This window comes from Gossypium hirsutum, chromosome A07 (assembly GCF_007990345.1).
Source record: "Gossypium hirsutum isolate 1008001.06 chromosome A07, Gossypium_hirsutum_v2.1, whole genome shotgun sequence".
NCBI lineage: Eukaryota > Viridiplantae > Streptophyta > Magnoliopsida > Malvales > Malvaceae > Gossypium > Gossypium hirsutum.
The window spans coordinates 5,007,218-5,027,885 of NC_053430.1; the positions used below are offsets into that span (position 1 = coordinate 5,007,218).

Consider the following 20,668-nt stretch of genomic DNA (forward strand, 5'->3'; position numbering starts at 1 on the left):
TTACCTCTCACATCTGATTACTATTAACCAAGATGTGTCTGCTTCGACAAGTAGTCCTCTACCATACACCAGAAATGAGCAATGCATCAAGTCCCAAGGACCGCCTAATAGAACTAACCTTCGGGATTGCTCTATATATCAACCAAATCACATTCATGGAACAAAGAGGAAGGCAAAAGGAAAATTCAAATCTGGTCCTATAAATGTTGCAAGTATTTGATAAAGGAAAGGTTGCTTCTGTTATTAAGTAAAACCAATATTCAATACAAATTGTGACAGACCAATATACTATACATTATACAAAGACTTTCAAGGACGTGGCCACCCCATGGTAGAAGAACTTAATCTCACTGCCTGATTGTTATGCCACCAAAAGAGAGCTCTTTGAGATTCCATATTCAGACACCAGCTGAGACTTCATTTTTGGTCGGTTTATCTTTTTTCTTTCCGGGATCTTGTTGAGCTTTTTGTACAACAGCCTTATTTGGAACCAAAACTATGAATATATTCCTGTCTTTGAAGTTCTTGCTTTCCTCAGTTGCAAGCTGCAGATCAGGACAGAGTTTAGGATGTAAAGAGCAGCTTTCAGGTAATGGAAGTGAAACCCAAACAAATGCATTGAACAGCATAAAATGGATGAAGGGAACGAACACCATTGGAAGTTAAGACTCAAACACCATAAGCAGGTGAGTTGCTAATTATTCTGTTCAGAGATCATTTTTCCGTTTCATTCGCCAACACATACTATCCAATCTGGCTAAAGAACATTTAATTATGATTTTGTATTGAAAAACTACTTGATTACATTTTTTAAAAAGAAAATAAAATGCTTGTGATTATAAAAAAAAAGACTAAGTACTTGAAAGATATTACCTTGGTTAACTCACAATACTAGTTAATGTCACCTCGTTCCTGGAAATGCTTAAAACAACTCTCATTTCGACTTGAAAAGAAGTTCAATTTGTCATCTACGCATACTGCTTAATTCATGATTTCTTCTAAAAACAATTTACAATATGGCACCGTTGGAAATTTGAGAACTTTATATGATTTTAATAACTCTTTCCACCTTGAACATAGCATATTTGATATTGATGAAAGGGGGAAAAAGAAATACTTCATGAATTACCTCCCCAACATCATTCTGAAAACGTCTGATGAGTTCCATAGCCATATTTCTAAATTCGTTTTCTCGACCTTTCAAGTTCACTATGACCTTAACCTGAAAGCATAGATCAAAACATTTCACTGCTATTGAACTCCAAAACAAAATAAGGCCTATATTTTCACTTCAAGCATAACTATTATAACACCCCCCCCCCAAAAAAAATAAAAAATAAAAAAATACCCCACCTTATCACCATCATTCAGAAACTTCCTTGCAGCTTTCAAACGAACAGAATAATCATGTTGATCAATGTTATAACTGTTCAAAACAAACAAAAGCAATTCAGCCAAAAAACTAGAAAGTGCTCAAAAATGGTTATTCATTATAGCTTTAAAATAAAGTTCTTGATAGAAGCTAAGGTGATACGAGTTACTCTTGCAAATTTTTACCCCAACTGTTGATCAAGAAGATACATTTGATTGAACAAAGGAACTTGAGAATTTTGGCGAAGGAAAATTTTTCTTTCAATCAAGGAAATACAGCCTAATACTTATATTAGGATGATTGGCATTTCAGTCCACTATTATAGGAAAAAATAATAGGACAATCTCACAAAGTTAGGAATCTTAACAAACTAGGAAAGCACTAGGAATCAGTTAATGACTAATCCTATTTCTTAGGAAACTAAATAATAAATCCTAATCTACCAGATTACAGCCTATGAGTAATTTCCTAATATATACAAACTAATTCGGCTCCTTTCTACACTCCCCCTCAAGCTGAGGTGTATATGTTATACAATCCCAGCTTAGAGTTGAATTCATCGAAGCTGATTCTTGGAAGAGCTTTGGCTAGAATGTCAGCAAGCTGCAGTAGAGTAGGGATGTAGCTCAGTTGGACTATTCCATTGTTGACCTTCTCTAAATTGAAATGCCTATCAATTTCCACATGCTTGGTCCTGTCGTGGTGTACTGGATTTTTAGCAGTGCTTATTGCAAATTAACTGTCACTATGTATTTTTATCTAGTCCTTAAAATCAACTTTCAATTCCCTTAGAAATCTCTGAATCCACATTCCTTCGCAAATGCCCAAAGCAAGACCACGATATTCTGACTCTGCACTACTTCTTGACACCACTGACTACTTTTTGCTTCTCCATGTAACAAGATTGCCCCAAACAAAGGAGCAGAAACCACTTGTGGATCTTCTTTCAATCGATTCTCTAGCCCAACTTGCGTCAGTGATACCTCTATCTCACGGATTTAACTCTTTTTGAAGAGTAAATCGTCGCCTGGTGTCATCTTTAGGTATCTTGGAATCAGATTCACAGCCTCTAAATGTTCCTCATGCAAATCATTCATGTGCTAGCTAACAACATTTACTGAGAATGCAATGTCTGGCCTCATGTGTGAGAGATAGATCAACTTGCCCACTAATCTTTGATACTGTCCTTTATCCACTGGTACACTCTCCTCATTTTTCCTTAAACTTTAGGTTGGGGTTCATAGGCATCTTTGTAAGTTTACACCCAAGCATGTCCGTCTCAATTAGCAAATCTAATATCTACTTTCTTTGGGATATAACAATCCCTGCCTTAGATCAAGCAATCTCCATGCCTAGGAAATATCTGAGAGAACCAAGATCTTTAATTTCCTCAGTAGCAAGTAATCTTTTGAGTTTGATAATTTCCTCTAAGTCATCTCCAATTAGAATGATATTGTCAATGTAGACAATGAGAATAGCAATTCTACCTTTTGATGAGGATTTCACAAATAAGGAATGATCTGCCTGGCATTGATTGTATCCATTTGTGACTAGTGTTTTGGCAAACCTGTCAAACTAGGCACAAGATGATTGTTTTAGCCCATACAAAATGACTTCTTCAGCTTGCACACTTGATGGCTGTTTGAGGAGTGTTCTAAACCTGGAGGTATTTCCATGTAAATGTCTTCTTCAAGATCTCTTTTTGGATGTCTAGCTGATGCAAAGGCCAATCTTTATTTACTGCTAGTGACAATAGTACTCGAACTATGTTTTAACTTGGCAACAGGTGCAAATTTTCTTGATAATCGATTCCATATGACTAAGTAAAGCCCTTAGCCACCAGCCTGGCTTTAAACCTCTCAATACTTCCATCTGCTTTATACTTAACTGTAAATAGTCACTTGCAACCCACTGGCTTCTCCCCTTGAGGTAACTCTTACAGAGTCCAAGTTTCATTGCTATCTAAAGCCCTGATTTCTTCCTTAATGGCCTTCTTCCATGTTGGATTTTTCAAAGCTTCTTGAATGGAACAATTTCCCATATGCCACATATTTCTCAATAGGGTGGTCTGTGCATGTTCGGACATTTTTTCTTTGAGCAATAGGCAAATCAGAATCATCAACAAAAGGAACAAGCAGCTCACGAGTTAAAGAATCCATACCAGTGTAAAATTCCGAAGCAGGAGGCTCTGGTTCAAATTCTTGACAATCTCTGATTTGAGTGGCATTCTCTAGATTTTCAATAGGTCTTCCCCTCCTAGAATAGACACAAAAGTTCCTGATGATTTGCACCAAGTTGAGGTTGAGTGAACTCATGCAACTGAGACTTGAATGGTGTGTCATTTGGACCTGATGTGGAACTGAGATTCGGATTTTTAGGACTCAAACGAGGTGAGATATTTGAGAACTCGGAACAGGGTAAGGATGTCGGATTGACACTTTGGGGTGAAATATACACGGATTGAGTCTCTTGAAGAATGTCCCGAAGCTAAAATTCCCTTGAGTTCTCCCCTCTGAATTGCAGATTTGGAAAATTAGGATTGGTGTTCAAAAAAAGTGACATCCATGGAATTGTACATCTTTCGAGTAACATGTGAGTAACACTTGTACCCTTTTTTATTAGAAGAATATCATAGGAAAATGCATTTTACTGATTTGGGATCAAATTTGGTTCAATGTTGTTGGTATATGTGACCAAATGTTGAACAACCAAAGACTCTAAGTGAAAGATTAGAAGAAAAAGATTCAGCATGAAGGCCGGCCTGTAGGAGGACTTCATGAGGTCTCTGGAATTGTAGCACTTGACTAATCATTCTATTGATGATATTGTTGGCAGTAAGGATGATTTCACCCCAAAAGTGTTTAGGTACATGATTAGTAAACATTAGTGATCTAGCTACCTCAAGTAAGTGTATTTTTTTTCTCTCGGCTATCCCATTTGGCTGAAAGGTGTCAACACAAGAACTCACATGAATAATTCCTAGTGTTATGAAATAGAAACCCAAGGCTGATGTAAAATACTCCCTGTTATTATCGGTCTTAAGAATCTGAATTTTACTTTTGAAGTGGGTGTGAATCATAGAATAAAAAGACTTGAAGATTTCCCCAGTTTCGGATTGTTCCTTCATAAGGAATGTCCTGGTGGTTCTAGTATGATCGTCCATGAAAGATACGAACCAACGAGCCCCATTAATATTTTTCACTCGTGAGGGTCCCCAAATGTCCCTATGAATTATAGAGAATGGATGTGATGGCTTATATTGAATGCTAGGATAAGCATGTCTTGTGTTTTGCAAGTTGACATATTTCACTATGAAAAAACTTGGAATTTTTATTGATGAACAAAGGAGGAAGCAATTTTTCAAGGTACACAAAAATTGGGTGACCAAGGCAGAAGAGCCATAATATGACTTGATTCTCATTTGAAACAGAAACAGAATTAGAGAAAGAGTTAGAAATAGACTCAGAAACACAACTTGAATGAACTTGTCCATGTAGAAGAGAGTTCCTTTTGAGCAAGTAGAGACCACAAATTTCAGCACTGCCAATCACCTTCCTCGATTTAGTCACACAGTTCAAGTCACAGGTGAGTTTACTAATAGAAATCAGATTGCGTCTAATTTTGGAACATAAAGGACTAATGAGAGGTCCTTTGTCAATTTGATTGATCCAATTCCTGCCACTTTTGAGAGTGATCCATCTACTATTCATACTGTAGAGGGGCTTGAATATGGACTAAACTTGTGAAAGACATTAATGTCTCCGGTCATGTGATCTGAAGCTCCAGCATCAACCATCCATGGTCTTAATTTTCTGGTTGCTGCAATATGAGCAAAGGAAAATGTACCTTGATGTACTAGCATGTTAGTACATTGTTCGGTAGTGGGTGATATACGTCCAAGTAATTTCTACAACACCTCAATTTGCTCCCTGGTGAGTGGATTGATTTCAGTGCTAGTGTTGATGTTGTCAGAAGTGTTGGCAACATTTGCACGATTGTCCCGATCCTAGCGTGCTCGGTTAGGCCTCCAATCAACAGGCTTCCCATGTAATTTCCAACAAGTTTCTCTGAACAGACCAGGTTTCTTACAATGGTCACACCGTGGCCTTCCTATTCTTTGCTTGTTATCCTCAGATATGTGTGTACAAGGCTGAGCCTTCAGCAACTGGGGAACTCATATTTTCTGCCATCATCGGTTTCTTCCTACTTTCTTCTCTTCTAACTTCAACAAATGTCTCTCGGACGGAAGGCAGAGGCCTGCTGCCCAAGATTCTACCCCTTCATCCAAATCCTTATTGAGACCAACAAGAAATTTGAATGTTCTCTTTTGATCAACATCTTTTTGTGTAAAGTTGCATCATCTGGACATTTCCAGGGGTATATTTCAAACATATCAAGGTGCTGCTAGTACCAGGTTATTGTGTTGAAATATTGAGTGATAGTCATCTCCCCTTGTCGAAGATCATGAAGTCGAGTTTCAATTTCAAAAAGTTCAGAGGTATTTTTGGAACTAGAGTAAGTTTCTCTTGCTCTATCCCAGATTTCCTTGGTTGTTTTGTAGAGAAAGAAATTTTCTCCAATTTCCGTGGTCATGGAGATTATTAGCCATGACATGACCATATGATTTTCAATATTCCACATGCGATACTTGGGATCCATTGTTGCCAGAATAGGAAAATCAGTGAGATAATCATCCTTGCCTCTATCAAAAATAAACATAAGGACGGATTGTGACCACTGAAGAAAATTGTGGCCATTGAGTTTGTGACGAGTGATCGGAAGAGGAGAGTTTTCGATGATATTGGCTGAGGAGTTTTCATAGTTTTTGGCTGAGGGATTTTGCTCGGGTCTGGAATTGACTTCCGAGGAGGAGGTGGTTTGTGTATCCATGTTGTATTAGGGTTTAGAGCCTATCTCTGATACCATGAGAATTTTGGTGAAGGAAATACAGCCTAATACTTATATGAGGATGACCGGCATTCCAATCCATTATTCTAGGAAAAATAATAGGACAATCCCACAAACTCAGGAATCTTAACAAACTAGGAAAGCAATTAATTAGGAATCAGTTAATGACTGATCCTATTTCTTAAGAAACTAAAGAATAAATCCTAATCTACCAGATTACAGCCTATGAGTAATTAATCCGGCTCCTTTCTACAGAACTCATATATCAAGAAAGAGACTGGGCAAAGTTGGATTCAATATCAAGCACGAGTACTTCACTGAGATAGTACCATTCATATGACACTACCATGGTAAATTACCAGAGTTTTCTACCTCCAGTGTTAATAAATGATAATTGAAATGACACTTTTTTATCAAGTCACAAGCCTAAACCCTATTAATATCAAGCTTTTCCTTTATATGCAAATTCAACATAGGAAAGGCAGGCTCCAGAAAACAGCTCAAAATAGGTTAAATTGCAAGCCTAGAATGGGGTTTATGCACAAGAGTGGATTGTGCATATGCTTCTTGAAACATCATGTAAAAAAACGGAAGGTATCAGGGTCTGTCATCTTTCTTTCCAAGAGAGACAACTGTTTTTTCGTAAATTAATAAAATGCATATTAATGTTAAAATGATAAAACATCTCACACTTATAAACTAACAAAAATCAAGATATTAAACGGTAGGATTATAGTTCATTTATGAAGTCATGGGTGTTTAAAACAAAAATTAGATACCCGCACAAAGGATATTTGGGGACAGACTACAGTCACCAGGAAACTGACAGAAAATTTTAACAGCAACCAAATATCTATGAAGTATGCTTATGAAATAAATTCACGAAGAGAAACTTATTTTGTAATTATAGATGATAATTGAACATTAACAAAACCAAAAAGACACTGTAATTTTATAAAAGCCAAAAAGTGGGGAGATTAAAGACAAATAACTTCATTAAGCTATAATGCAAAATACTTACCCCATTTTCAGTTCCTTCAAATCCATTCGATTAGCTGACAGTTAAAATAGTAGTTTAGTCAGCATCAAGCCACAAAAAGAAAAGAAAGTTTCAATCATGAATCAAAGAGAAATAAAGGGAGTGCTAAATCCACAGTCAATCTGGTTGGGCCCTCAGAATCATATCATAAAGATATTAAATTAGAACAGAGCTACTTTGCCACCAGCCAGATGGTATATGAGTTTAGCATTCCCAAATAATAATTAAAAAAAAAAACTCTAGCAAAGAGGACATTAACACGCACTTTTCTTCTGCTGTACTTTCTTCTTCTTTTGCTGTTCATATCTATACTTACTGAGGAAAGGGTAAAAGCAAGCACATTAATACACTTCAAAATGAAATTTCAGAAGGAAAAGATATGTAAGACTAAGACTATTAATTTAGCTTCTTTTTTTAATATGAGTCTAATAGTGCTGTCTTCAATAACGTGGACATCAAGGCGGATCCAAAGGGGGGCAGGCAAGGGCCTTGACTGCCCCTTGGTTAAACTAGAGAAATTGCATTTTGACCCCTGTCAAAAATTAATAATTGAATTTGGGTCTTTAACACGATCTTTTTTTGGCTATGGCTCCCCCCACCCCGTAACCAATGACAATATATGATTTTATCTTGGTCTCCTAACACAATTTCTAGCTTCACTCCTGGGGGACATGACTAATTGATAAACAACATCATTAAGATATCAATTTTTGAAATTTTTTTATGGGATTTCAGTTTCTTCAGTAGGGTAGATGAAGAGACCAGGTAGACTCAACTTTTTTCCCCTACCTTTATTTACATTACATTGAGAGGGTACATAGTGTTACTTCTGTCTCATTTAAAAGGGATACTCCAAACTTATATCTTTTTCCCCAGCTTAACTATCAAAAAAGATCACCATTTGGCAGCCGTTTTTATTTCAAAACTATTTCTTCTAAACTGGCAGGAGAAATTTTCCATAAATGTATGAATAACAATATACAAATACTTTTTCTCTCAAGTTAGCATAAAACATATCATACTTATAATCCATTATTCTGACAACGGGAGGATCTGCATCAGGGGATAATATCACCTGCAAAAGTGGTATTAAAACAATTTTCAGTATCACCATTACACACACAAGAAGTTCAAAGAAACTTCGATTTCTAAGAGAAAAATTATTAGTTTCAATGTACTTGGCATAGGCTACTTAATTCTAATCACTTAAAAAAATAAAATAAAGAATAAAAAAGAACCCAAAGCAAAAAAACTGAGACAACGAACAGATACGAGTATAATGAAATACCAACTTGAATTTCCCTACACAATCTATTTTTTTTATCCTAAGGTATCTACTTATAACAGAGCAAAATCTAGGTTGAACATGTGGTTGATCTTTTCATATTATTCTCTTTCTACTCACCATTTTGACATCCAGTTTTCTCAAGAGAAATAAAACAACCCGACTAAAATGTCCTACCATGAAGTTTAAGGATATAAGCTAGCATCTAGAGACTTATGCAGCAGAAGAAAAACTGGCAAAACAAATTACCAAATACGAATAAACGAATCCAATATCCTGAACTGAAAAAACCCAAACTACAATGACACTGATACCTTCTCAAGCAAGTTGCTTGTATATGCCTATTCTAGCATGCAACTATGATTTCGTTGTTCTGTCTTCTAACCATTTATTAAACTTTCGCTCTTCCACTTCTAGCAAGCAGAGACTAGGTTTTAAACAAGCACTTCACTTAACATTCATGTAACCACAAAAGAAGAACTAGAATAACGCTGATACCTAAAGCATGGAAGTTAAATTACAATTGTAAAGCTCCCCAACCCCAGTAAGCAAGTTAGTGGTTTACATATATTCTCTCTGTAATGTCACATAATATAAACATGTAATAAAACCAATTGTAGAACATGGAAATGCCAAAGGCTCCATTTGATTATTACCTTTAGTCCATGCTTTTTCCATCCAAAAGTAATAGAAACATGATGTGTTTATGCATGAAGAAAATAGTGTCTTTGAAATTGTTACAAATTAAAAACACATTCAACTTTTGTCAAGAAAAATTCGCAACTCTACTGAAAATATCCTGCTACCAACACAACTATATATTTACAAAAACAAATGGAAAAGCTTAGTGTCCCTCACAAGCAAAAAAATTACACATTGTCCAGTTTGTAAAAATGGATAAGTTCTTGTCATTGACATGGTAAGGCAAATCACTAAGTCAAAAACTCAGAGTCAAGAGTCAAGAAAGAAGAGAATATTAACAGAAACTGAGAAAAACATACCAAATCGAGCCCTGCATCTTCAGCCATTTGAATAGCCTGGCTTTTAGAGACTATCCCAATCTACAGATTAAGAAATTTAATCAAATTTTCAACTGATAAAAGAATTTCAATGTAATGCACAAAATGCCTTCTTAGCATTTAAAAGTGAAAAAAGAGATGAAGGAAAATTCAACTAACCATACTTTGCTCCTCATCAATAAGTCTGACGGAATCCGACCTAAAACCATAGAAAAACACAAACAAACATAATGAAGAAACAAAGCTATCCCAAAGTTGCAGTTAAATCAAATAACACAAGGACAAACCTGATGGCAGATAAATCAAGTGCCTGGTCTTCATCATTCTTCTTAGAACGACCGGGAGGCGAGAACCGAGAATCAGCACCGTAACGGGCATTTATAGTAGCAGAGCAGTGAAGAGGAGAGGAGAAACTGTTAGGGTTGCGGACATGGATACCAAAGAGCTTGGATTGGAGGGAAGAGAGAAGTAAAGGTATGGTCTTGGTGGGTCGAGTTGGGATGGTCTTGAAAGGGAAGCTGGTGGTAATCCCAGCCATGGCTTTGGTTCTCCTGTGCGCACACACAACAACTGGAATATGCTTGCTTATCCTCAACTCGTAAACTGAAATACCAAATTATGAATTCGCGTGAGCCGTGATTGCTTGCGTGGTTGTGCCTGTGAATATGATACTTTTGGACCTTTTAGGAACTTTGGGCCGTCAAAATGTCCAACCCCTTCTGCAAATTGCTCTGTTTTCCCAATTTCTGTGGATATTTTATGCGGCTAAACAACTTTAAAATGCTTTATTTCCTTCAGATAAATAATTTTTAAGAAAAAATTAACTGAATAAGTTAAAAAATAATTATAAAGGAAAGTAATTTTGTTAAAATATGTAATAGGTTTATCTTTAGATTTGTAAAAATATTAATAATATAAAAAATATATTAGAAGTAAATAAAAATTAATTTTAAAGTTATTATCTTTTATTTTACTGTGTGACCACATATATTAAATAAAAAGAATTTTGAAAAATCATTTCTTAAGCTATAACCTAATAAAGAATTTGAACTTCTCAAAATCTCTGTTGGAACTTTTTTAAATTTTTAAAATTCCCTTTTGGGTTATCAAACAAGTAAAATTATTTTTGAGATTTCAAAATCCATTAAGAAATAAATCATTCACTCAAATACACTCTAATATTATAAAATTTTTTAATCAGATAGAGAATATTTAAAAATCTATTTTCTTTTTCATACAAATAAATTTATTTTCTTTAGGTCAAATTTTGTTGTTAATCTATGTATTTTATAAAAGTTGTATATTTAATTCATATACTTTGGTCATTTTTAGATTTTGTATATTTCAAATTTTAAAATTACAATCCTCACTAAATGATAATATGTGGATTAGGCATCCTCAAATCCAAAAATAATTTAGGCCTGGTATTTTGTCATGCCACAATTTTTATGGATTCTTAGGTGCGGTCTTAGTTGGTACATCATTTAAAATTTAGCAAATCGTTTGTAAAGCATATTTCTAAAAGTATAACGATAACTACGAATAACTTAACATTAATTGAACCATGTTTGACAAGATTTCATTCTTTCTCTCTATCACACCATTCTGTTGTGAAGTTTCTGGTGCGGTTAATTAGGATTATATTCTTTTTTTTAAGAGATAACCTAAGAACTCATCTGGTAAGTATTCTCCACCTCAATTCGATTGAAGTATCTTTATGGGTAAGACTAATTGTTTCTCCCTTTCCACATGAAACTCTTGAAATTTATCAATAGTTTCACTCTTGCGGTCTATTAGATATACATATCTATATCTGGAATAATCAATTTGCAAAAGTTTTAAGGGTCCCTTTTGCATTAAAAGATTATTTGACCATCTTAATTTGCAAGCAAGATTAACATTATGGAAGATCAACTTCCTCAAACAAACTTAAGGTGTCATGTTTTACAAGTTTAGTGATTTTTTCTTAATTAATATGACTAAGTCTCAAATGTCAAATATACGAATTATTAGAGTGAGAAGTCTAGAGTTTCTTATTTATTATTTCAATTTTAAGCGGTGTATATATATTTGGTTTGACACCATCCATTACTAATAAGAGTATAATTCCAAAAATTCTAATACTAATATTAAAAGTCACGAGCAAATCGTTTTTAAATAAACATGCAATTAAAATTAAATTTCTATTGAAATTAAGTACATAGAAAACTTCTTTTAAAATAATATTCCCAAAATTATCAAAATAAATATGTACATCTCTCACTACTTCAATCGTTATACTTGTTTCATATTTAGTCTGTAACAAGAATTCTTATCTCTAACATATTTCATTTTCTTAAACCATTGTGAAGAAATACATACATGGTCAGTAACTCCAAAATCAATGACTTGGTGGTCTATTAAATACTTCACTAAATAGATTTCTATCATAAAGTGTTTCATATATTTGCCTATAGTGCTAGGTAATCCTTTTACTCTTTTTCGTTGCCCTATATATAATAGTAGTATATTATATATTATTGTTATTACTATATCGATTGAAATATGATCTAAGTCTTTATCATTTTTGTACATTTGAAAGTTAGTCCTTCTACCATATTATATCATCTAGTATACAATATTTTAATAGTATATATGTGTAACGATGATTATATATTATTATTTTATGTATTAGTGATATGCTAATTTAGTATATCAACTTAAAGTTAGATAATTGGCTTCAATTTCAGTAAAAATTATATAATATATTATTATATTATCATTGAAGTTAATTTTATAAGTTTTAATAATTTTTAATTTTTAATTTTTATTATACATATATATTAAAATAATTTATACTAAAATAATGATTTTTAAAATTTATTTCAGTTTATAATTTAATATAAAAATATTATTAATTACTTTTCTTATTAATAAAATTTTAACATAAATATGCAATGCTTAGGATTACATTTTCAAAAAATAAAGTCTTATTTATTTATATTTTATTCACTTTACGTAACATCATAAAATATAAAAGTTATTAGTGTTTAGATACAAAGTCAGGCCTTTTGGAAAATTGGGTTGAAATTATAATGAATTAGGGGCAAAGAAACAAAAATGAAATTATGGAAATGATGCTGCAGAAACCATCGCCTCTTCCGCAACAAACTTTCCGTTAATACACATAAAGCTAGACCAGATACTTGGGTATGATACTCCTGCACTAACAAAAGTACCGAATTTCTTCCTAACCCGTAATAGTTACACAGGTCGCATACTATTAATTATTTTTATTTATAACAAAATAAAATTACCCTCAATAAGCATGCCAGGCCAACAACAACCACCTCAACGAAAATTCCTAAAATACCATAACAGAAAGTAGAGACAAGTTGGTAAAACTGCACAGTCCAGTCAAGTTCAGTGCACCAACAGAAGATGGGGCTTATCAAACACTAAACAAAAATCTTCTCCCAACTTTCACTGCATTTCACCTTCCTGAGTCGGGTGAACCATCATCATAAGAGACCAGTCCCCTTCTACCATCTGGGCTTCCTGATGATGACCTTGACTTCACTTTGCTCACCTGCTTTGGAGAAGACTGGGAGTTCAACAACGACCTTGATTCTGATCGGCTCCTGCTCGGTGAAGGGGAACTTCGCCTTCCAACCCTTGGAGAATCAACTGCAATATGGCTGCGAACAGGGGTTCGACTTTGACTTGAGCTACGACTGTGAATAGAGGTTCGACTTCGACTTGGACTACGGCTGCGGCCATGACCACATCGACGATTTCTATACCTCGGGCTCGGTGATACAGACAGACTTCTTGTCCGGCTTCTTCTGCCTCTATACCTGCAAAAATTATTTTTATTAGGAATCAAGTAACAAAATTCAAACCAACCAATGACCATAGCTACAAAAGCAAAAACACACACAAACACATAATTTGCATACAGCTTCAGACCTTGGAGGAGTTCTTCTTGGGGGGCTTCTATAGCGCCTAGGTGAATACCGCCTGTAACTTGAATACCTAGAATTGGCAATTAATAGAAAAACCACCCATCGGTAAAATATATAATGGTTTTCTAGAAAAAAAAAAGGTAGGATAACATAAAAGAACCTGATGGGACATGTACCTCTCACGATCAATCCTGCCACCATAACGATAGGACCTCACAGGAGAACGATCTGGAGAAGGGGTTCTGTATCTTCGTGCATAGGAGTAGCGCTCACTGAAACCCCGACCCCTTCTGATACGCTTAGCTGATTCATCAGGAGAAACACTTCTTGACATATTTCTACCTCGATCAGTAGGTGACCTTACCCGTCGTACAGCAGTGGGGCTCCTTGAATAACTACGACGATAATTCCTAATTGGTTCCCTTAATGGACTTCTGCTGATGCTTCTCCTAGGAGGAGCCCTAGCAGAGCTCCTACTTATGCTTCTCCTAGAAGATCTTACAGGACTTCCGCTAATGCTTCTCCGAGATCTTGCAGGACTTCTACTTGTGCTTCTTTTTGAAAGTCTAACCGGGCTTCTACTAATTGATTTTCTTGTTGACTTGAGTGGACTCCTAGTTGGGCTTCTTCGGGACCGCAACAGGGACCTTACAGGGCTCCTGCTAATGCTTCTTCTAGAATGTCCTCTAACTGGGCCCCTACTGATGCTTCTATCCTTTCTCGTCCTCGATGGGCTTATTCTGATGCTTCTAGCAGGACTCCTGCTTAAACTTCTTTCTAGAAAACGTGGGGGATTCCTACTTGCAACTGGGCTCCTGCTCACACTTCGGCTTCGGCTAAGACTTGGGCTCCGGCTATGAGTCCTCCATGGACTAATACTCATACTCTTACTCATGGTCCTCTTAGGACTCGCACTTCTGCTCCTGCTCATCAACTTTTAATAAAATACCGGATTGGGAAGAATCAGCAAGTACAAAGAATAACCTAAGGAGAAGAATGAAAAGTAGACCTAGATTTGCTCGGGCCATCATCTACCACATCAGGTGGTCTCTCTGCACTTCTGTCTGATTTAGCACCTTCTTCAATGCCATTGCTCTTTCGCCCTCCATTTTCCCTAGGGGCGTCACACTCCAAATCAGCCTCTTCATTCTTTCTGTGAGGAAGTGCTTTTTCTGTAGCCAAAGGGGATTGGTTCCCAACTGCAAATTGAGAGAACCCCACTGATAAAGTGTAGTAGAAATCAAAAAGCTTAAATAACAAAGAGAATTATCCATGCCAGAAAGCTTTAGCAAACAAAGCAAGAAAGCTGGAAGTAGAAAACAAGAATATCAAAGTATCCAACAAGCTGTTATCCCTTTTGGCAGGTGCATGCAAAATAATAGCATTATCAAGGGAAATAGAAAACAAATAACTTAAAGTGATGGCTTTCAGAACCATGTCAAATTTTCCTAGAAAACTTCTAGTCAATCAAAATTTTGAGAAAGCAGTCCAAAAGCTCCAACACTTACCACTTTTCTGAGAAGGCTCTTTATGCTTCTGTGGTTTTCCTCTATCATCACTGTCACTGCTGCTTTCACTGCTACTCTCACTGTCATCATCTGTAAGGCTATCTGAAGCCCTGATAAAAATGAGGATATAGTAATTTAAGTTCTATAAGATACTTAACAAAGCTAATCCGCTCATTCATGACCTCAATGCATTATAACCCAATTTGGGTTGTGTGGATGGGAAAGGTTTTGGAAAATACCACACAAGATGTACTAACAAAAATAATTACAAGGGACAAAAACGATGATATTTTCTAAATAAATCTTCTCCAAGCACGTGAGAGAAACACATAAAGATCTACTTCCCCAAAGACACAAGTGACAAATTTCAAAGTATGGAAATATGCAAATAACTTCTCCATAATATTTATAGTTGCTATGCATGGACATAATTAGATTACATATGCAACTCATATTATGACTTAGGAACAAACAAATCCTGAACAACTTTAGTAATTCACCAAGACTGAAGGTTTTGTATCAAAAAAACCAACCATTAGAAATCAAAAACTTCTTTTTCTAAGGGAGAAAAAAGAGGAAAGGACATCCTCTAACGCATGACACTGGAGGCCAAGGAAACAGTGCCAGGATCAAAACGTACTGATTACATTTAGAAAACATTTGACTCCTCATACACAGCTGAACAAGCACAAAACTAAACAAAATATGCACAGGACTCAAGTTGATTAACTGGTAATTTGCCACAAGAGAAGACAACGTTATGAAGCATAAATAGATTATAAGCATATAACCTTCTTGATTTACGCTTTGATCTCTTATCACGCCTTTTTCTCTTTTTCTCACGGCGTCTATCTCTCCTTTTTCCATGTCTATATTTTCCTCGTTTAGAAGATCTCTTCCTCTTTTTGTGCCCATCATCACTTGAAGAGCTAATGTCAGACGATGATGAGAGATATGAGTCAGAATCGCTATCAGATTCAGATGATTCTGTCTCAGAATCTGAGGAACTCTCCGAATCAGACGAATAATGTCTTCTTCTGTTCTTTCTTTTGTCTCTTGAAGATTTCTTATTTTTCCCCTTCCTCCGTGATTCATAATTGTTAGCAGCAGAAAAAGTATCGTTGCCCGTTCTAAACTTATTTTTCATATTGTCTGCAGATAAGATAAAAGGTTGAAAAGAAAAATAAAAAAGGAATGGTGGTCAAGCATCATGCAGCATCATACAGGGTGTAACTCCATTCAGATATGACTATGACCTATACCTTCACTGACTTCGCCACAATTAATAATTTTCACTGTCACAGTAGGTATTCCTTCCTCATTACCCACATTTTCCATTTTCTTCAACACTTCATTTCCTTGTACAAGCTGTCCAAAGACTACATACTTTCTGCAACATGCCACAAGTACAAAAACTCAAGATCCAAGACTGAATAATATTTAAACTGAGCAAAGCATACATCAGGGGAGGTTGGGCACTGAGCACAAATATTTAAAGAAGATAAGAAACTACCTGTCAAGGTCATGATTAGCCTTGAATGTGATAACAAATTGTGAACCAACAGTGTCACGATCAGCAATTGCCATAGATAAAAGACCAGGTCCGTCATGCTGTAGCCTAGGTGATTCATCTGAACAAGAGTTGAAATTACCCCTTGTCACTAATCAATTATTAGTGAACGCTTCCAAAATATATATTAGTGAAAAGAATAATAGCTTATAGTCACATTCTAGAAGAATAACCATAAGTATGGAATTAAGAAAGCATTAGATTTCAAACAGTAAACATTCTTTCTTTGAATGCCGCCCTTGACAGTTTGTGGAGTATCATAAAATTTAGCATTTAATACAGCCCTTAAATGACTTAGCCATCAGGTCATTATGTTAGCACCAACGATTATCAAGGACCTCCAGATTATTGACCAAAAAAGGTATGAACCAGGCATTGATGGTGCAAAAATAAAACCTATACAGTAATTTGGAGAATGCATATTGCTCTGTCAAAAAAGCCTTTTTAGGTGAAGATAGGCTTACATCAAGAGCCATAGAAGCACCTACTATATACAATCTTAATGCAAAAGACAGCTTTTGCAAAGATTCTGAGAACACCTATTTCTCACTCATAAACATTTCAAGAGTAGATATGCCCAAATCTAGAGCCAAGGAAAGAACCTATTACAATGTTATCCAGGTATAAATAACCCTAACACCTAACCTGAAATTAGGTCCAAAATAAATTGATAAATTCCATATTATATAGCAACAAATTAAAAATTGAAGATAAAGATTGAGATTTTGACCAACGCACAAAGTGAATATAAATACATTAAACACATATGCATTAGCAACACAATTATAACTTGATAAAAACATTAGAAATTTTAATAACTTATGGAGAGTACAATACTATGTATATTAGCATGTATGACCACTTCCATCACGTACAGGATTATAATCTAGTTAGAATATTATTAAATTTTCATGCACAAATAGTAATTACAAACAAAAGCATGTAAGTAACACAAATAGTAAAAAGTTTCTAGAGCCAAGGGAAAGAACTTAATACAATGTGATCCCGGTATATATAACCCTAATACCAAACCTGAAGTCAGGTCCAAAACAAATTGACAAATTCCATATTATATAGAAACAAAATATAAATTAAAAATAAAGTTTTGATATTTTGACCAATTCACAAGAATATAAACACATGCATTAGCAACACAATTATAACTTGGTAACAAAATTAGAGATTTTGATCACTTAAGAAGGATACAATACTACTTATATTAGCATCCATGACCACTTCCATCATGTACACAGATTATAATCTAGTTAGAATATTATTAATTTTCCATGAACAGAAAGTAATTACAAACAACAAAAGCATGTGCATAACACAAATACTACAACGTTTAAAACATTTCCATGAAATGATTGAATTTTAATATATTAAAAGAAAGGAGAATCCTGTACCCATAACACAAATAGGACACTGTTCAAATCATTTCCATGAAATAATTGGATTTTAAAATATTAAAAGAAAGGAGAATCTTGCACCCACTCTTCATTAATTTAGGGCACCTAAACTATGACTGTAACCATGGAATGTCGGGAAGAGATCACTCACCTGGAAATTTCCCATCATATATACTTTCCCCACTTGTTCCTGGAAAAAGTACAATTAAAATATCAAAGTGCTTTTCAAGAACAACCAGCAGTCACATAGACAGCAACCCTCAAGGCCACCTTATCTCAAGTCAATTTACAGCTGCAAAAATAATTAAAATGAAATTCCTCTCTGCAAGGAATGCGTACCATCTCTTCTTACAAAATCACCACCCTGCACAACAAACATATGATGTCAGTCCACGAGTAAGAAAAAAGACATTTATGTGCAAAGAAACTGGGTTGAGCATGGCGAAGTTTATTAAAATTTTGAGTATTCACAACTTGATAAATACAACCTTAAAAACTACATCACAAGAAAAGCAGTCGTGGCCATCAGTCCTGTTTCCTACAGCATAAACAATCATAACAGACCAAACGACATGCCACTTCTAAGCCATGTTCTACAAGAAAACAGCTTGTGAAAAATCCCATTTTGAAGATAAAACAAACCTTGGCCAAGGAACCTTTAGAGACACGATGGAAAAATGAACCCTTGTAGTGCAACGGTTTTCCAGTTCTAGGACCAATGCCCTTTTCTCCTGTAGATCAAGGCATATTTTAAGGACGCAGCAAATACAAACATATAAATGTCTATGAATAAATGTCTGATACTAACTCAAATTCTTATGCATGTGTATCTATACTAACTTAAATTCCCTGAGTTTGGTGCGTTAAGTGGTCTCCAACTCAGGGGAAGACAAATTAAACTAATTTACTGGAGAAAACTAGTGCATCAATAAAGCCAAAAAAGTCATTTCATCTTTAAAAAAAACCACTGCTACCTTTTCACATGCAGTTGTAAATCCATTTTCATTTTTTCTCTTCATTTAATTATAATTACTTTTTTTCAAAAAAATTAGTCAAGTAATTTTATTTTTTATTTTTATTTTTTCACCCACATGGCTGTGTATAGAAATAGCATATTGTAAACAACTGCAACCCAAAAACTATCCTGCCGCTAACCACCAATGCTTCTTTGAATGGGAAAAAAATCATATGCAACAAAAACTTAAAGAGTAAAGAAGAGGAATTATTCTTGATAAGTAATTTAAAAAATTCTAGGGAAAAAAAGATAACAACAATAGAAAATAAGAATATTGGAACCTGTACAAAGGGCACGGAAGTTTTCTACAGTCTTGGGAGCAATATCAGGAAAGAGCTGAAGAATCAAAGAAAACAGATAAATATGTGTAAAAACGTAATCTCCAATACACATATATCTATAAACCCAATGTATACTAATTCAAAACAAGAGTATATGGGCAAAAATGTAAAGTCTTGTTGGCTTGTTTATGTAGCTAAAACAATACCTCAAAAACCATTCTTTCAACAGGATCACCATCTATTGACACATCCATAAAAACTAGAGGATTCTTCTTCTTTGCCATCCTTGCTCACCAGATTCACAACTCAAGCCAATACAACCAACAATCTAATCAAACAACGAGCAGCTACAATCAGCCAATCAAAATTAATATTGATCCACAGTAAATGAAAGTAAAAAAGAGAAAACACTGAAACCTACTTCGTCAAAGCATTGCCAAATTCACCAATCTTCATTAAAGAATATAGCAAAGCAGAAAGGACCTTTTCCCCTATATATGCATTATTTCTTTCGTTTGAATTAACTGTTTCAAGATATTAGTCAAGATTTAGCAGAAAATCGATTGTATAAAAATAGATTTTCACATGCACAGTATATTTCGAGATTGGGAAGAAGCAAATGGAAAACATTGCAGGTATCTATGATACCTGGAAAATATTTCTTGTCCTATTTCAGCTTTGAGAAAATCATCCTAGCATTTCCAAACATACTGATTGCAGGAAGCAAGAAAACATGAAGAAAATCAGGTTGAAAGATTTGAAAAGATGGACCCTATGCCCTAGCCATTAGAGCAATTACATAATTAAACTAGTGAATGAATGCACTAAATCAGAATCCCATATCAGAAAAAGAAAAACAAGGCTATTAGAGACATCCTTCCCAAACGAAAACAGAAGCAGACACAGTCCTAAATAGTGGGCCAAATAATATCATAACGAAAACAAGCTGAAAACCTTAAACCCTGGAGAAACCAGCAGAAACACTTAAACTACAAGCTTATACTAAACTCTACCTTAAACTCGAAAACCGAAGAATCGAATAAAAACTAAAATATACATAAACAAATTATAACGAAGTAAGCAAAAAAGAAACATAAAAAAAATAACTACACAAGTATTGGATCAGAAAATATTCTTTGGAGAAAAGGGGAAAGGGTAAAATAGTGCAATACTAAGTGATAAAGGCAGAAACCCTAGAAAGTTCACCTGACCTGAGAGATGCAGAGCCACAGAGAAAAAAGACCCGAGTGATGATTATACGAGAGAAAATGAAACCGAAGGCTTAACGGGCTTTCTTTCGGCTAATGAAGGGAGCATC

General features: G+C 34.9%; 2 protein-coding genes across 26 annotated transcripts; both read right to left on the reverse strand.

Moving 5' to 3' along the window:
- Positions 1-220: 220 nt before the first annotated feature.
- Positions 221-10,368, reverse strand: LOC107933148 (translation initiation factor IF3-4, chloroplastic). Its single transcript, XM_041117273.1, has 9 exons — positions 9,911-10,368; positions 9,783-9,822; positions 9,606-9,665; positions 8,342-8,394; positions 7,585-7,634; positions 7,302-7,335; positions 1,354-1,426; positions 1,130-1,222; positions 221-545 (listed from the first exon to the last, which is right to left on the reverse strand). Exons 1-9 carry the CDS (start codon positions 10,159-10,161, stop codon positions 399-401), a joined length of 801 nt encoding a protein of 266 aa, XP_040973207.1. The 5' UTR covers positions 10,162-10,368; the 3' UTR covers positions 221-398.
- Positions 10,369-12,728: 2,360 nt separating this feature from the next.
- Positions 12,729-20,626, reverse strand: LOC107933159 (peptidyl-prolyl cis-trans isomerase CYP95). Of its 25 annotated transcripts, none has more exons than XM_041117287.1 (16): positions 20,562-20,626; positions 19,999-20,060; positions 19,772-19,874; positions 19,557-19,678; positions 19,351-19,405; positions 18,697-18,785; positions 18,394-18,418; positions 18,206-18,244; positions 16,589-16,706; positions 16,338-16,465; positions 15,867-16,227; positions 15,076-15,185; positions 14,577-14,787; positions 13,744-14,490; positions 13,562-13,637; positions 12,729-13,459 (listed from the first exon to the last, which is right to left on the reverse strand). In XM_041117287.1, the coding sequence occupies exons 4-16, from the start codon at positions 19,632-19,634 to the stop codon at positions 13,454-13,456; spliced, it is 2,043 nt and encodes a 680-aa protein (XP_040973221.1). In that variant the 5' UTR covers positions 19,635-19,678; positions 19,772-19,874; positions 19,999-20,060; positions 20,562-20,626; the 3' UTR covers positions 12,729-13,453. The 25 variants fall into 25 exon arrangements, with proteins under 25 accessions (XP_040973221.1, XP_040973222.1, XP_016720805.2 ...); XM_041117288.1 differs by having other exon boundaries at positions 14,577-14,766; positions 20,562-20,624; XM_016865316.2 differs by having other exon boundaries at positions 13,572-13,637; positions 13,744-14,484; positions 20,562-20,623.
- Positions 20,627-20,668: the final 42 nt, after the last annotated feature.

Excerpts from the sequence above, each read along its gene's own strand:
- LOC107933148 (XM_041117273.1), bottom strand. The coding sequence starts at position 10,161 with ATGGCTGGGATTACCACCAGCTTCCCTTTCAAGACCATCCCAACTCGA. Across the intron at positions 9,666-9,782 it reads TTGATGAGGAGCAAAGTATG|ATTGGGATAGTCTCTAAAAG; the intron begins GTTAGTTGAATT and ends CTTAATCTGTAG. Across the intron at positions 1,427-7,301 it reads TTGAAGGAACTGAAAATGGG|TTATAACATTGATCAACATG; the intron begins GTAAGTATTTTG and ends TGTTTTGAACAG.
- LOC107933159 (XM_016865309.2), bottom strand. The coding sequence starts at position 19,634 with ATGGCAAAGAAGAAGAATCCTCTAGTTTTTATGGATGTGTCAATAGAT. Across the intron at positions 18,419-18,696 it reads CTAAAGGTTCCTTGGCCAAG|GGTGGTGATTTTGTAAGAAG; the intron begins GTTTGTTTTATC and ends TTTGTTGTGCAG. Across the intron at positions 15,186-15,866 it reads TCAAAGCGTAAATCAAGAAG|GGCTTCAGATAGCCTTACAG; the intron begins GTTATATGCTTA and ends CATTTTTATCAG.